Raw genomic sequence first — 16,630 nt, 5'->3', positions numbered from 1 at the left:
GACGCTGCTGACAGGCGAAAGTATTCATTTTCAGACTTCTGAAAAACATGCCTGTAGACGATCCTTGCATGCCTCGAAGTTTTCTAGCTGGAAATTCTTGAAAATTACATAGTTACTCACTTGCCCAGCAATCGAATGCAGTACCTATTTTGGTGCTGCCTTCATAGGCCTTCATTATGTGGTTAAGTCAGCTGTCAGTTTTATCCCTCATAACCACCCACACGCAGCAATTAAGGCTGTTGTCACCACATTCTCCTGTTCTGATGTATGGAAGTGTTACCTGGGATCCTGGATCACCTTTTTCTCCCTTTTTTCCAGGAAATCCTTGAAAGCCCTAACAGAAGATAAAGAAAACAAAATTTCCATATATATATATATCAACCTCATGCTGATTTTATGGTACTTGAAGAAAAATGACTTACCTCTTCCCCTTCGAGTCCATCAATCCCATCTTCTCCCTGGGCTCCCTGAGAGGCAATAATGGGCAGCAATCAGGTCAGAGGAGATCTCTGCCACGCGCTTATTGGGAAACTAATCCCATGAGGAAATCCAGTGTGAGAAGAAACTACAGTACCTTGTATCCAGAAAATCCTCTGTCTCCCTGTAAAAGATTAAACATCTCACTGACGTGTCACAGACAACGTGGATTCCTAGAGTGTTGGAGCAGGAAGGAGCTGCCTTCCTAAAGAGAGTGATTGTGTATTTCTTTAGTTGCTTTTGGCTCTACAATCACAAAGAGGTTATAGATAGAACTTAATGCTCAAAACTCCTTGAGATTACTAAAAAGAGAATTATTCTGCAGATGAGGAAACTAACGTGTAATCGGAGAGAGGGAAAGAAGAAAGGGAGAAGGAAGAGAAAAAGCAAGGGAGGGCAGGAATGGAGGACAAAGGGAAACAATGTTGCACGACATTTAAAATAACATGGCCGGCAGAGCCTTACCTTCTGACCCCACTGCCCTGGACATCCTGCAATCCCTTTATCTCCTGGGGGTCCAGTTTCTCCTCGTCTTCCCTAAGAAAAGGTAACCAGACAGGTATCCAAAGTCACTCTTTTGCCAGAAGCTGCCAGCAGTTTACTTTTCGAGAATGAAGCTAGACTACCTGGGTATTCTGAGGTTTAGACAAACAAATCCTCCCACAAACTTGTTCATTTAACTCTGTTTCTCCCCTCCATGCAAACATTTTCCCTGTTAAGCTTCAGGGCTTTCTTTCAGAGCCAACATCACACAAAGGTGCAAGATGAGCTCAGCTGCTTCAGTGCCTCATCAGACAGCGCAGCCAAAGGTTTGGAAGTAGCCTTCCTTTCCAGTCACATTCCAAACGCTCCGGAAGTACACGATGGCCCCGACATCTTGCCCAGGGCCTTAGTGCTGCCCTGGAAAAGTCAGCATGGCTGATGGTACAGAAGCAGTGCCCGGGGCCTCGAGCTGAGTAGAAGCAGTTAATGGGAAGTGACACTACTCCAAGCCAGTGTTCACAGTAGGCCCACAAGGTTGCGATCCCCAAACTCAGACCATCCACACAGGGAAGAGCACTCAAGGTCAATGACATGTGCACCCCCCACCAATCCTGTTTCTCCCAGGAAATACTTAAATACAGGTAAATGCTAGAGTCAAATGAATCTCAAGAGAAGAACACTGTTATGTTCCTAGAGGGCGGGAGCCCCCAACTGTCTCTTTCCTAGTGGTGTCCCTTGTGCCTGGCTCAGATCTGGGTGCACAGCAGGTGCTAATGGTTTGCTGTATGGATAAATAACTGTTTAGCAATGAGCTTAATTCTCTCCTTCCTGGTAGGTGAGGGGAGAAGTGATTCTACTTTCCTCTGCTTTGTCTTCTTTATTCTGAGATTATTCCCAGTAGAACAGGAGGCCTCGTCCATGACCACAGGTTGCTGAGAGGTACCGGAAGGCTGCGGACTCATGGCCAGACAGTGGCTTGACATTAATCCCCACACTTAAAGCCCTTCCCTGCTGGCTTAGTGGCCTCCAAGACCCCTCTGCAGGTACGGGGGGGTGACTTAGGGCACTCTTCTTACTGGTCATTTTGTAAACTACAGTTTCAGAGGAATTCATAAGTATTTACAGACGAGGAGACTGAAGGTCAAGCAATTGAGTATATTGTTAAGGTTTCACATCTAGGTCAGCCCTTGACTGACCCTGGAGCCTGTTTTTTCAATCACAACTTGTTTGCAGCCTCGACGAGGAGTGGGCCTTGATTCTAAGGGGATGGAGATGCAGGCTGGATGCTTCCTGAACTTTTCCCAAACCAAATGGAGCCACCCATGCAGTGTCAGTTCCTCCAAATCCATTTTCAAAATTTGACTGAAGAGCCAAGTGAGAATTCTGGTTTTAGGGTCAAAGATTGAGATTCCAAAACCTCTGTGAACCATGTAACCACGATGCCAACACTTTGGGGGTGCTCTACACGCTTCCCTTTCCATGGACTAAGCACTGGACTTCGGGTCCAAAGAGAACCCCTTGCAGATAACCCTGCTTCGGCCTGCATGGGGGTAGATAGGAGCATGCCCACCACCCTGCGCCACTGATAAAAAAGTGCTAGAAAGCACGTAGATGAGTCTGCTCCCACCTCCCCCCCCCCCAAAATACGGTTAGCAAGTGATTCAGACAAGGCAAAAGAAAAGGCAAAGCAACCCATTTACCCCCAAAACTACAAAAAAAAAAATATGTAAACAAATCCCCATCTACCTCTTCTATAGAAAAATAAAGCTTTCGATAAAAAAGAAAATCAATTAAGTGTAGGGGTAATGGGTCACAAAAACTTACAGGGTCTCCGTCCTCTCCTATGTGTCCTCTGCTGCCTTTCAGACCTGGAGAACCCTGGGAGGAAAGAGAAAAAACTAAATTTTAGCCATCTTCCATCAGTTCACACTTGTGAAGTCATTGGGCATTTTAGGCAAGGCCCTCCCTCCAACGTGGTGGTAGTTTCTGCAGGTGTGGCTGTGAGTTTGGGGAGAGTCTCACAACCTCTGAAGCTGGTTGTTGTCCTTGCACCCCTCTCTAAAGCCCTCTGCGGAGGTGGCCCTCCTGATGCCTACAGGAGGGTGACCGTTAGAACTCACCTTGCAGCTCTGGGTACCAGTGTTGTGATGCCTGGGTCATTGGCACCAAGCACAGTGGTGGCCACCACAACTCTTTCAGCAGGCAAATCAATAACTTTTCCAAACAGATCGGGTTATTTTCTTCTGCTTTTTTGAGAGCTCAAGGAAGAATAAGCACTCCTCGCAACAAGTTTATATATGTTTAAAGTGCAATCGCCTCTCCCTCTGCCATATGTAATGTAACTGCCTCATGGCTTACTTGTGGCAAGGAGCTCATTTGAGGTTTGCTTTCCTCCTCAAGACAGGTCTTAGCTGTGTGCTCAGTATACAGAAAGGGGACATAGGGGGTGTGCTCTAGGAATATAACTCTAATACTGACCTAAGCAAAGTAATGAGAGAGGAAACTGTGCTAAGCAAAACATCATAACTCAGTTTTAAAAAGCCCAAGATAAATTATCCTTCCACAAGCATGGACACGCGAGAGTCAGGAGCAAGCATAGTATTTGATCCCTTAAAATGAAACAAACAAGACTGCTTTTAATTGTGATATCTAACACCCATTTGAAAAAGTACACCAAAGTGAATAAAATATAAAGGTACACCTTAATTATTATGATGTGTATGTCTATGTAGTCACCACCCAAGCCAATAAATGGGACATGGCAGGTACTCAGTCACAAACCACTCCCCACCCCACCCCAGGGGGCACATTCCTGACTCTGATGAGAATAATTCCTTGCCTTTTCTTATACCTCACTATTTAACTATTCATCCCTAGACACTATAGGTCAGCTTTGCCTATTTTCAACTGTTTTATAAATGGAATCATACCACCTGTATTCTTCTGTGTTTTGCTTTTTTTGGCCATTAATATGTTTGTAAAATTTATTTATGTTGTTATGGGTAGCTGTAGTTCATTCATCTTCATCATCTTAGAGCATTCCATTGAATGAGAATATCATAATATACTCACCTATGCTATTGTTGTGTCACTGATCTTTTGTAATTCGTTTTTTAAAGGGCTACAAATCTGCAATGCTATGCTCCTTTTGCAGTTCAATCACAATCCATTGCTGATAAAGTACACCTTTCCTCACTATTTCTAACACCTCTTGCCAACTTTCTTTTTTTAATTTTTATTAAATTTATTGGAGTGACATTGGTTAATAAGGTTATGTAAGTTTCAAGTATACAGTCCTATAATACATCATCTGTATATTGCATTGTGTGTTCACCACTCAAAGTCAAGTCTTCGTCACAATATATTTGACCCCCTTTACCCTCTTCATCCTCCCCCAAATGCCCTTCCCCTCTGGTAACCACCATACTGCTGTCTGTGTTTGTAAATATTTTGTTTGTTTGTTTTGTTTGTTTATTTGTTGCTTTGTGTTTATATCGCACATATGAGTGAAATCATATGGTTCTTGTAACTGAATGGGAGAAGATATTTTCAAACAACTTCTCTGATAAGGGGCTAATATCCAAAATATATAAAGACCTCGTACAACTCAACAACTCCAATTAAAAAATGGGCAGAGGACCTCAACAGACACTTCTCCCAAGAAGACATACAAATGGCCACCTTTCAAACTGTCTAAAGCAGGTACAGAAGTATAATTGCAAAACCAAGAAGCAACATCACCAAGGAGATATAAAAGGGAGTTATTCTTGATAGCAGCATCAAAAGAGAGCCCTCTGAAAGAAAACCAATAAAATGTACCTAAGCCATCAAAAAACCAAAAACTAAAGAGAGCCTTTCTGAACTGGCTCCTACACCACAGAAGTCACCTTACATCAGCATCAATTGAAGGTTGCAAATTCAACCATTCAGTCTCAGTCTCACCCACACCAAACCAAGGCCCACTAAGTAAAATAGTTTTAACTAAATGACACCTTCGAGCCTTGTAGTCCTTGGGTCCCATGAGGTCCTGGAGGCCCTGAACACTTGCAAAGTGCACAGCAACACGTCCTCTCTGCAATGTTTCCCTGGAAAAAAGCAGACTTACGTGAGCAACAGGAACTTCATTACATCAGAATTGTACTCACACAAATCACAAGCCCACGCTCTCCCTGTGGGTGAGGGGCTGCAGAGAATAAGACATGCTTTTTGACTTGACACTTTAGAGAGGGTGCTAGGTTAGCAATTGCGCTGGCAACATACCCTCTCCAAGGAAAAAAGCTCTATTTATAGGAAAGACGCTGGCCACATGGATGGCCACAGGCCAAGTCTGCATAAGACTGGTTGGTTCTCAGTTGACAAGCTCTTGTTTCCTGGGATTTCTACAGCATAAACTGCTGGGAGCTTTTTATTTGGTTAGGGGTTGGTTGGTTTTTAGTTCCCTATGCACTCGTTTGGTGAGATAACAAAGGATGAAAGGGCATTCAAAAACAAAAATACAATGTTTTGGTCTTTCAAGACTATGTACTGAATTTAGGTAAAACAAGGCAGCCATTGGGAATACTCATCAGTGGTCCAATTTTGTTCCCATGGCATTGTGAATAATTGGAGTTTTTCGTTCAAAGACTCACCAGATACCGTGATAGTATTTCGCCCAAGTCTCTCTTTCCAATGTTCAAGTGAGTCCTGTAATCAAATCCTTTTCCAAATTCAAAGCTGGAAAACTCATCATGAGCAGTTGGGTTTAGGGATACCACCAGCAGAGCATCAAGACCTGTGCAGTAGAAACAAGATATAAAACCAAAGGAATTGTACATAAAGAAAGAGAAAAGCCACTCAGTGAACATTATTCGAAGAATCAGAAAAGGGGAAGAAAAATAAGCGGAAGCGGTCCTCTTGACATATGAAGAACCAACAGCAAGACTGCCTGTATTTTCAACAAAAACAGTAGGTAGTGATCCCCGAATTTTAGCATGAAGTCTCCCAAGAGAAAATATTCAAGAGAAACTATTTATAATCTTACATAAAAACACTAACAGAAAACTGTTTAATATCTCACCACCAATTTTAATGCAGTTCTTAGGAATTTGAAAGCAAATTTTAAGAAGGGGTGTTATTCTTGTTCATCTTCAGACTTTTTCTGAATTTTACTGAATGTAAATTAAGTTCTGAAGTCATTTCCACTGCCAAACACCCCTAGGAGCCCAAGACCCGAGAGCCTAAGGAAAACCCAGGGTAATTTCAGTCCATACCCACAAGTTCATTTACTCATTTACTCACTCATTTATTAATTCATTCACTAGTTCATTTACTCTATCCATCCTTTCGTTAAACAAATACTTGCTTCTTAGGAGCCTATAAAGTACTAATCATTATACCAGGGACACAGATGACAAGGATAGGCATGCTCCTTCCCCTCACAGAGGCATGGTCTCCTGGAGGAGGTGGACAAGAACCAGATAGTCGCTCTGAGACGTGGTAAGTGCTCTGAGAGGGAACGTCAGGGAGCTATGAAAGCCTAAAGGAGAAGCTCCTAACTCAGTTTGGGAAGGCCATGGAAGGTTTCTGCAAAGAACAGATGTCTAAGCTGATCCTAAAGGATGAATGGATGTTGGTTAAGGAAAAAAGAACCAAAAATGGGAGGTGGAGAGAACTGGGAAGGAGTGGAGAGTAGGAAAAGTTCAAGGCAAATGAAAAGCGTATACGGAAGGACTGGGAAGTACATTGGAAGAAGAATGGGAAAGGTTGCATATGCTGGAACACTAAGTGTGAGGAGTGGAGGAAGGCTGGAATGGGGAGCAGGGCCAGATCTTACAAAGCCTCATTGGACATACAGTGGAAAGAGTTGAAGGGATCTGAGGCGGGAGGGTGACACAACCCAGCAATAAAGTAGGACATTTTGTGGCCTCGCGGGAGGTTGCCCATGGAAGATGAATGAACCCTACACCCAGGAAGTCTCAACTAATGCACCCCCTCTGACACCCAGTGGAGCCTCCTGTCACTGCAAATTACTCTCAATTTCTACATTTAGCTTCCAGCTCAGCCTGAAACTATAACATGGACAGTGATTGTATAGTAAGAATTGCTTTTCAAAATCCATGGTGCTATCATGCACGTGGAAAATCAGAAACAATAGGTTCTCTAGAAGCAGAATCTGAGAGGAATTTGTGTGTATGTGGGTTATCGCGGGAGAGAGAGGAGGAAGAAAGGGAAGGGGAAGTTGAAGGAAGGATGACTCAGTAACGTCTTCACTTTGGCCTGATTCATGCGGGATTCTGGAGTGTAAATCGCACCAGAGTTAACCCACTTTTTCTATATCATTGATCGCCTCCCATCCACCCCCAGGTGGGAAGTGGTAAAATCGCACCTCCACCAGTCAAGGGCACATGTCTGCAGAAGGTCACAAGAGTAAGCACTTGGCCACAGCAGTTGCAGCTTTTGGGGGATGAATGTGCAGGCTGGTCAAGCGGCTTTGGACAGGGCACCAACAACATCTGCCACACGTGACTAAACAGACAGGGTAGAGATTTGTTCAGTACATTCCAGGCTTCATTATTTATATTTTTAACTCAGTACGTACCTGCTTCTCTGAGCCTGTCTGACTGATTTTCAAGCATTGTGATGCTTTCACCCCCAATACCATCTGAAAAGATGAGTAGCACCTAGAGAAAGAGGAAAGCAGAGAGTGGAGTGATGTGAGAATGAAATAGATAATTGGGAGGGAGAAACACATGACAGAACATGGAGATAGAACGGGATATGGATACCTGTCCTTGGGATGCAGATTTATCCTCAAAGGTGTCCCATAGCGACTGCAAGAACTGTGCATTCAGATGAGTTGGCCCATTGACAGTGACTTGCAGCAGCCTGTCGAATATTGTTTCCTGGTAGATTTCGAACGTGGCAGGGAATTCTTGGTCATTGTTCACCTTAAAGGCCACGCTCACCTGCGTCTCTGCACCTGCCCCACAGCTCACGCCCCTGATGGAGGTGATGTCCTCTAAGATGCCTGGGAGGTATGATTCCAGCCGGGGGTGGCCATGGAACAACAGCTGCCCTGGCACGTGAGTGGAAATGTCGAACCCGATCAGTAGATTCACAAAGCAATCTGGAGACCAAGGGAAAGGAGGCCAGATTAGTGAGTAGACAGGAGGAAGGAAGGGCAGACTCAGCAGAAAAAAGAGAGCAGTCATGGCCCAGAGCTAGAGGGTGTCTGGTAACAAAAAAGTGTCCAAGAAGGAAGATGTTGGCTGCTTGATCAACATATGATACAGCTGCTTCCTCTAACACAACTTCCAATAGCTATTTGAAGTTCTAATCATGGTTTAGTTTCATTCTCAGTGTCTGGCTTTGTGTGTGTGTGTGTGTGTGTGTGTGTGTGTGTGTGTGTGCATATTTTCTTCTTTTAATGGTGACATATTATGATTCATTAACTCATATTAAATATTTGAATTGTCCTTAGGGGTTATTGAATCCAGAGGTCACAAACTCCAATGGCTGCAAAGGCCAGGTAGGTAACATATTAGTTTGGTGCAAAAGTAATTGCGGTTTAAAAGGTTACAAATAATTACAAAAACCGCACTTACTTTTGCACCAACCTAATAAATGAGTCAAGTGGGCAAGGAGTGAATGAAATGAATGGAGAGCAATGACCTACCTGTTCTCTGTTCAGCTCCAGCTGAGAATAGTCATGTGGGAAAGGGGACCCAGTGTGACGATCGGATCATCTGATTTTTCAAACAAAAGCCTGGAATCTACATTTTAAATGTAAACTCTCCAGTTTGCAAAAGCTGTCAACTAATTTAACGAGTTGTCAACACTGGACAAGACAAACACAACTCAGATGCACGATGCCATTTGGTCACCACTGACTGTGCACTTGCTCATGTTACCCATGGGGAGACAGGGATTGATGGAGGTTGCTGCTGCGGGCCGGAGTTAGAACCCTGGCTTTCTGGTTCCAGGCCCAGAGCTCTCTCTACCACTGAAATCTGCCTCCAGGTGAGCATCCCGAATGGGGGAGCTTGGAAAGACAACATGTTATATGACAGAAGTGGCTTCAGTCATAACAACTCTAGAAATAGAAGCACTCTGAGGAATGTCTACCTGTGTTATGCAAATTCCACAAAATGTTATCACTCCCTGCTACTTCAGGATGTGCTACCCTCCCACCTCCCAGCCCAAATGTACAGAACCTGAGTCCCAGATGGCTTCTATGAGCTGGAGCTGAATAGTGACAACCCCACCAGATGAGTCATTGCTCTTCGTTCATTTTATTCACTCCCTGCCCACTTGACCCATTTACATTACCTATCCGGCTTTTGCGGCTATTTGTGTGCGTGATCTCTGGAGATTCAATAATCTCTCAGGACAATTCAAATCTTTACGATGTTACAGTTATATGAATGTCATCATTAAAGGAAGAAAACACACACACACATATGCTCACACGTTCACCGAGTCCTTTATGAAATGGTTTAATAAAGTTAAAATAGTAAAATTTCCCATCAGCGAATATTTCTTTTACTTACTTCCTACTGGATGGAAGGCATTGTTTTAGGCCTCCTGGAGGTTGAGAAGTAGAATTAGGAGACTGGGTTCCAGGTGCTAAGAGGAGCATAAATACTGGGCTGCAGAGAGGGGACAGGACGGACCAGAAGACAACCAAGGCCTCCTGCAGCCTCTGCACCTTTTTTCTTACTTCTGAGGGAGGCTGACTGACCCCAATCTTCCTGGAAACAGGGGAGATGTCCATTCTCACTGCACACTATTCTAAAAATATGTTCTGCTAGAGCGAGCCCATGAGACATCTTGGGAAATGGAGAACTGGGAAGATGCAATTAAAGAAAAACAAATGAAAAGCAAATGAACACTTACTGGTTTTCCCACAGCTCTGACAGATTTCCCGGACAATTCTTTTTTTCACATCCACATTCTTTAATTTAGTAAAATCTTGAAAAGTGATTATTTTTTCAGAATTGCCTGTGATTGGCAGAAGCTGTGCTTTATGAACATGTCCTATGCCCAAAACCAGGACACAAATTCCAAGGTCTTTCAGGATTTTTCCTGCATCTGCCACATCTTCTTGGGGATCCCCAGATGTGATAACAACCAAAGTTTGAGGAACACCGGCATTTCCTCTCCCACCAGCAGATGGATGAAACATAACGCTCACTTGTTTCAGGGCCAAGTTGATTCGCGGAGGCCCACTGCTCTTGGTGATAGTTTGAATTTGAGTCTTCCACTGGATTTTAGTCAGAGAGTTTCCCAACTCAATCATTTCTTGGTAGCGGCTGCCAAATTGAGCCATCCCAATTTTCATTCTTTGAGACTGAATGTCAAAACTATCAATTAAGTCTGACAAGAAAGTCGTCATGGTAACAAACTCTGAATCAGATACCAAGTCAGAGCCATCACAAAAGAAAATCACATCGGCTTCTGGAATCTTACAGACTGCAATTGGAAAAATAAATCAGTTATTTTCCTCATAAATCATTCTGAATTTTCCCTTTACTTAAATACTTAAATTGCTTTGCTAAATACCTACATTAGTAGCAAACTGAGACAAATTAAAAGAAGAGAAAATCATCAATTGGCCCTCAAAGAGAAGGAAAAACAGTGGAAAGGAGAAAGATAATAGACTTTGTTTCAAATTTTCACGATTCATTTGAAAAGACAATGAAAGCTACTCACAGAAAGAAAGTTTAAAATGTTTTGGGCATACAGTAATAGTTAATATTCATGACCATTTTTTGAGTTGTTCTAATTTATAGGTACAGAAATGCAATTCAGGGGTTACGTAACTTGCCTAAGAATATACAATTGCTATGCAATGAAGCTGGTACCTAGACCTCTCAATCTTTTTTATCCTAAATCTAGCATTTTTTTCTATTGCAAATTTTTAAAAATAATAGCATCACCCAATTATTAAAACTTCAAGAGACAAGTGTTAATGGCTAGTAAACAGGACATGGAGTCATCTCCCTGAAATCCAGTGTAAAATATCCTATAACCAAGAGGAGGATCCTCTACACTAAATTTCAATCAAACACAATAGCAGGTATAAGGACAGCACTAAAGTGATTACTAAAGATAATTGAGACAAAGGAATGCCCACTGTCACACAATTCCTTGTAAGACACAGAGATGGGCTACCCACATAGACCTTCAAGGAAGGACTTACTGCCCAACTGTGGAAATGTGGTCAGCAAACAGCTCTAGCTGTTAGCTCCTTCAGGGTCAGCCTCACTGCAGAGATGCCCAGCGAAAGGCCATGTCCTTCCTATGGCATCCTACATCTGGGAACTAAGTGAGAAGGGGGTACAAAGACCCAGTCGTCTTAGTCTGATGCTGGACAACTCTAATGGACAATTCTCACTCCAGCGTTCCTTGTCATGTTTGAAGAGTTGTCAAGCATGCATCACTCTTTGACTTCTTCTTCTGCCTATTCTGCTTTCCCCCTTTCTTTCATAGTGTGGATCCCTAATAAAATTCTTGCATCCTGAACTCCATCTTAGCATCTACATCCATAAGGTAAGGATGGGAGATGAGAATAAAACAGCCCCCATATTCCTAGGAAAAGACTGTAGTCCTTGCAATGGACTTACTAGATTTGTGGGGACCCAATGATAAACAAGGGCCAAGCCTGCCCAAGGAGTTCACAGTCTTCTGACAGATACAGATAAGGAAATAGCAAATATATGTTAAGTGCTACCATCAGAGAAATAGGAGGTGCAGGAGTTGAGAAACACAGTGGAGACACTGTTGGGTATTGGGTCAGGAAACTGGCAAACAAAGGCTGAAACGTGACAGACAAGCTAGGTGGAGCAGGGGAAGTGGTGCACTTGTGTGTTCGTGGTGGGTAGAATGGGGCATGCAAAGATGTGGAGGAATTTCAGAATGACAGGAGAGATTCTGAAGAAGAGAAGGGTAACAGATGAGGTTAGAGAGGTGGGCAGGGGCTAGACAGAACTCAGGAGTTTAAAAATTGAAAACTGTAAGCAAAGCAGTGACATAGTCCAGTAAGTAGTAGAAAGATCACTCAGTGTTAAGAATGGACTGAACAGTGACCAGAGATGGCGGGGAGACCCGGTTTCAGGTGGGAGTCCAGGGACAGGCCAAAAACCACAAAGAAATGAGATGGTCCCACGGTTCTGTGGAAAGTCGTGCTTTTTTTTTTTAAAGATTATACCATCATTCAGTATCTGAAACCAAAAAGATAAATTTATTCTTTACTTAAGCAAAGTAGTAAGTAAAGTAGTAAGTAGTAAAGTAAGTAAAGTAAGTAGTAAAGTAGTGAGTAAAGTAAGTAGTAAGTAAGTAAAGTAAACAAATTTATTGTTTACTTAAGTAAAGTAGAGCTATGGTGGTCAGACATACGCAGTGTCATTCAGCACAGCTGATTCTGATCTGACACAGGATTTGGGGAGAAGGTTTTATTTGGGATTGGACTGCTTACAGAGATGGGAATAGGTTAATGTCAGCCTTAAACCATGATTTGTGTTGGATTCAAAAGTAGATCTCAAACCGGTAGAGAATAAGGAAGAAAGGACAAAAGGAAGAAAAGAAGTCCATAGAAAGGGAGTGAAGAAGGAAAGAAGAAAGGAAGTAGTTCGATGATTGATTCACTTGCCAGGTTGGAAGGAGAAATTCTTACCAGAAGGATCTTGACCTTCCAAGGAGGCACAGTGGCCCTCCTCGACGACTTTTCAATCTCTGCTGCTTTCAGCTCAAGTGGCACATCTCGTCCTTTCCTCACTCAGCTGTGATGGTTGCAGCTTACCCTAACCCAGTGGTATCTGACGGAATCAGCTTAGGCCCCTTCCCTCTCTGTTCCCAGCAGCCAGTCTCCATTACCCCATGTTGAACTCCCATGTCCTTCCCTCTGCAATAATGGCCCTTATCCAGAAAAGCTCATTAGACCACTTGAACTTCCTATAGCCCTATAGAATGCCTAGAATCCCATTTAGAGGATCCTGGATCTTTGAAGACAAAAGTTTATCTGTTTAAACCATGAAACCCGTGGCGCCACTTGAGTTTGGCCTGAAACTGAAGCCCAGTGGTTACATTGAGACCATGAAGCAAATGGAGCAGCATAAGTAGCCATGAAATGGGGTACGGTGAAACTGATCCTAAGGAGAGTTCCCTTCTAAACAAGAAAAAGGCAACAAGATGGCAAGACAGCAAGGAATGCTTCTGAAGCCTTCTTCTATCTCCTCAATGCACACTGTAGTGGGAAGGGACCTTTAGGATCTTGCTCAATCAACGCATTTCTTTCAGAGATGAGAAAACATGTCGCCTGAGCAGAGAAGTGCTCAGCCCATGACAGCCAGGTAATTGGGAGCCAAGACATAATTTACTTTCTGCTTCAACTTTTATTGCTACCCCCCTAGAAAGGTTAAAAATCATAACTTACCCTCTTGTGCATTGGTACACATGCTTTCTTGTAGAGGCAGGTAAACGTCTTTCAGTTTGTCGAAATTATCTACATGGACCGTGTTCTCTTTATTCCCTGCCATAGCCTCCAGTTCATTTTGGTTGGCTTTTCCTACACCCACTGCAAAGACGATGATACCTTTGTTTCTTAATTTCAACGCCGTGTCATTGAGCATATGTCGGTCATGGGATTCCCCGTCAGTGATGATGATAAGCATCTGCTTCACGTTTTGCTTGATGCGGCTGCCGTGCTCCTCTGTGAACAGGCTGTTTGTGAACTCGAGAGCCCTGGCAGTGAAGGTGTTCCCTTTCGCGCTCCTGCGTCTCCTCAGATTCTCAATGACTGCTGATCTGTTTGAGTACGTATTGAGGTAGAACAGAACCTCAGGATAGTCGGAATACTTGACAGCTCCAAACTGAACTCGGTCCCTGCCAACATCCGCTTTCTTTACCAGATGGATGGTTAGGTTAATCATGCTTTCTTGCTGTTGCAAATTTATGCTGCCTGAATGGTCCAGCACAAACACTGTGTCTAACAGTTTAATACGTTTACAATCTGAAAGTAGAAGAAAGCAGGCATCACAAACTTTCTGCAGTGCATTCTACACAGACAGCTGAGAAGGAGAGCAAACTAACACTTGCTGTGAGCCTTCTATGTGGCAGGTACTGCATCTCACTTAGTTCTTAGAGGTGGTTGCTACCATCTTACAGAGAAAGAGGCTGAGGCTCAGTGATATACAACTTGCCGAGCTCATGATTTCAAGGACCCTTATCGATATGACTCCATGAGCGGTGGTCCTTATGCCACATCATACTCTTCTGCTGTATCTCACTAGGATATGTAATGCCTTTTACTAAGCATGCTTTCAATTGGAAGGAAATGTCAGAAGTCAATGTCAACATAAGGGTAAGACATGACTGGTGTTTGCCAAACTGGCCTGCTGGTTTAAACAGCTCAGAGGCTCATCGTATAAGCTGGGATTTTTATTCTATTCCCTCTGGCTCCAGCTACCTTCTCAGCTTCTGATAGGCAAACTCCTGCTAGGCCTCTCCACATTGATTTGGGCTCCTCCTTTCCCTGACCTCCTGAATTACAACTCAGAAAAGGAGTGGCCTCACATTGCGGGAGAGCTAAGGCTTCTATGACCTCATCCCTAGCCCCAAGCCCTCCTTCCTGCACAGTAGAAGCCTAGTGACCTAGGGTCTCCAAAGTAGGGGCTTTCTCTCCCTTCTTCTCCCTCCCTCAGTAACATAAGCACATGCCTTCCCAAGGTTGGCTTTCTCCACTTTCCACCAGCCTATCATACCCCCAATCCTTATTTCTGGCACTGAGGTCTCAAATTTTCAAGTCTAAGACACTGTGGATGAGCTCAGGCTATCTTTGGGCAATAATCCAGGTTCCTACAGATATAGGAACCTTGTTAGACTAATAAATATTTATCAAGATGGGTGACTAGTCCTGATGATATGTTATGAGTTGATCTAATGTATGAGTCAGCTGAAATTTGGCCTTAGGCTATAGATAGGCCCTCCACAAACATTACATTTATCAAAATGAAGAAATACCAGAAAGAGCTCTGCAGATTTCAAATGTGGGGCTGTGGTCTTAAGGTCAGCTTTTCTTAGAATGTCTCAACATTACCAAGAGTTTTGGAATCACTGCCATTCTTAGAGAAAAAAAAAAACAAAAAACCTCCAATTAAGCTGTTATAAGAGAAATCTTAGCACCATTGACAGAACTCAGAGTTTATACTGAGACATTTTATTTGTTAACTTTCTGAAAATTTCACACACATAATTGTAAAGAGTGAAGCCCAAAGGAGGTCTCTATGTTGCCAGGGGAACAACATACAGCAAACTTACTAATACTTTGGTTTGTTCTCTTAATTGTATCCAAAACATAGATAACAGCACATAATAGATTTAAAAGCACAGGTGTTTTTAGTGTTACATGTGGATTTATAGCAAGTGTTCGTTCAACAGCCATTAAAGTTGATAGGCTGAAACTAAAGGTTGCTCAATTAGAAGAGGACCACAATTTGTGAGCTAAAAATGATGACCCTGAAGCAATTATAAAAGTAAGGAATTAAAATTTTCCAAAAGGATGGGTACATGAACAGGCAAATGTAAACTACCTACCTGAGAGAAGTTAAGAATAATAATGTGCAGTAATGAAAATACATACTACATCTTTAAAATAACAGGTTTTTCTGGGGGGATGATTCTTATGGTACTGAATTTAATTTAACAAAGAGAAAGAGAAATTTGTATTTCTAATTATCTACTGCTTCACGTTGGTTATAGGTAGCCAAGAAACAATTCTGGGGAATTGTTTGGGGTTAAAAATTGGCTCTGGAAAATTTAGGTATGCAGGTACTAAGGAGTTGGAAATTTAATGTAAAATCCTGAGAACCTCTTGCGATGTATTTAAAGTCACCAAGCTGACTGACATAACTGTTAGTCTGGAATATCCCTGGAGGTCATGGGTGCTTTAATATAACATAGATGAGACTGAAACTTAATATCAAAGTCCAGTTAAAGGCCAAGCCCAAAGTGCAACCCACTATACAGTCAATAGCTTATATCCTTGAGTCCTCGTCACTTACCATGGAGAGCGCACACACGGAAGATGAGTTTACTTTCTATTGCTTTCAGATGATCGAAGTTCTCAACTTGAAAGACCAGGCTACCATCCCCACTGACCTCCTCTAGCTGAGTCCTATTGGCACCGTACACCCCCACAGAGAAGATAATCACGCCCTTGTCCCGAAGAGCTCGTGCAGGGTCTCTCACATCATCCTGCGCTTCTCCATCCGTGATGAGAATGAGAAACTTTTTGACCCCAACACGGGACCCCTTGGGGTGGGTGAAGTATTGATCTACAAAGGTTAGTGCACTTCCAGTCAAAGTGGTTTGGTTGATGAGAGACATTCTGTCTATTGCATCTGAAATTTCTTTTTGTGTGAAGTATTTATTAAGCTGGAACTCTTCCTTATTATAACCACTGAACTGAACAACGCCAATTTGAGATTTATCTGGACCAATTTGAATCTTAGCTAACAGGTTTTTCATAAAGGTCTTCATTTTCCCATAATTGTCAAGTCCTATGCTGCCAGAACTGTCCACCAGAAACATGATATCAGCCTTCATGTCTTCACAACCTGCATGTTATCAAAAAGATCAGAAACAAATAAACCAGGTTGGCATGGTTCTCAACATATGTAGAAACAGTACAGCA

The 16,630-nt window shown here is 42.8% G+C and overlaps 1 protein-coding gene across 1 annotated transcript in view; it reads right to left on the bottom strand.

The window, feature by feature from the left end:
- COL6A5 (collagen type VI alpha 5 chain) overlaps window positions 1–16,630 on the bottom strand; it is a 117,879-nt gene that overhangs the window by 62,379 nt on the left and 38,870 nt on the right. The window contains exons 6-17 of the mRNA XM_019726036.3: window positions 15,999–16,553; window positions 13,373–13,948; window positions 9,835–10,410; window positions 7,725–8,065; window positions 7,538–7,619; window positions 5,589–5,731; window positions 4,953–5,045; window positions 2,785–2,838; window positions 943–1,014; window positions 575–601; window positions 423–467; window positions 281–334 (exon numbers count right to left, since the gene is read on the bottom strand). Coding sequence (XP_019581595.3) covers window positions 281–334; window positions 423–467; window positions 575–601; window positions 943–1,014; window positions 2,785–2,838; window positions 4,953–5,045; window positions 5,589–5,731; window positions 7,538–7,619; window positions 7,725–8,065; window positions 9,835–10,410; window positions 13,373–13,948; window positions 15,999–16,553 — 2,618 coding nt within the window. The remainder of the gene's footprint in view (window positions 1–280; window positions 335–422; window positions 468–574; window positions 602–942; window positions 1,015–2,784; window positions 2,839–4,952; window positions 5,046–5,588; window positions 5,732–7,537; window positions 7,620–7,724; window positions 8,066–9,834; window positions 10,411–13,372; window positions 13,949–15,998; window positions 16,554–16,630) is intronic.

This window comes from Rhinolophus sinicus, chromosome 5 (genome assembly GCF_057876585.1).
Source record: "Rhinolophus sinicus isolate RSI-liver-muscle chromosome 5, RSI-T2T, whole genome shotgun sequence".
Lineage (NCBI taxonomy): Eukaryota > Metazoa > Chordata > Mammalia > Chiroptera > Rhinolophidae > Rhinolophus > Rhinolophus sinicus.
This window is presented reverse-complemented; position numbering and strand designations above follow the sequence as displayed.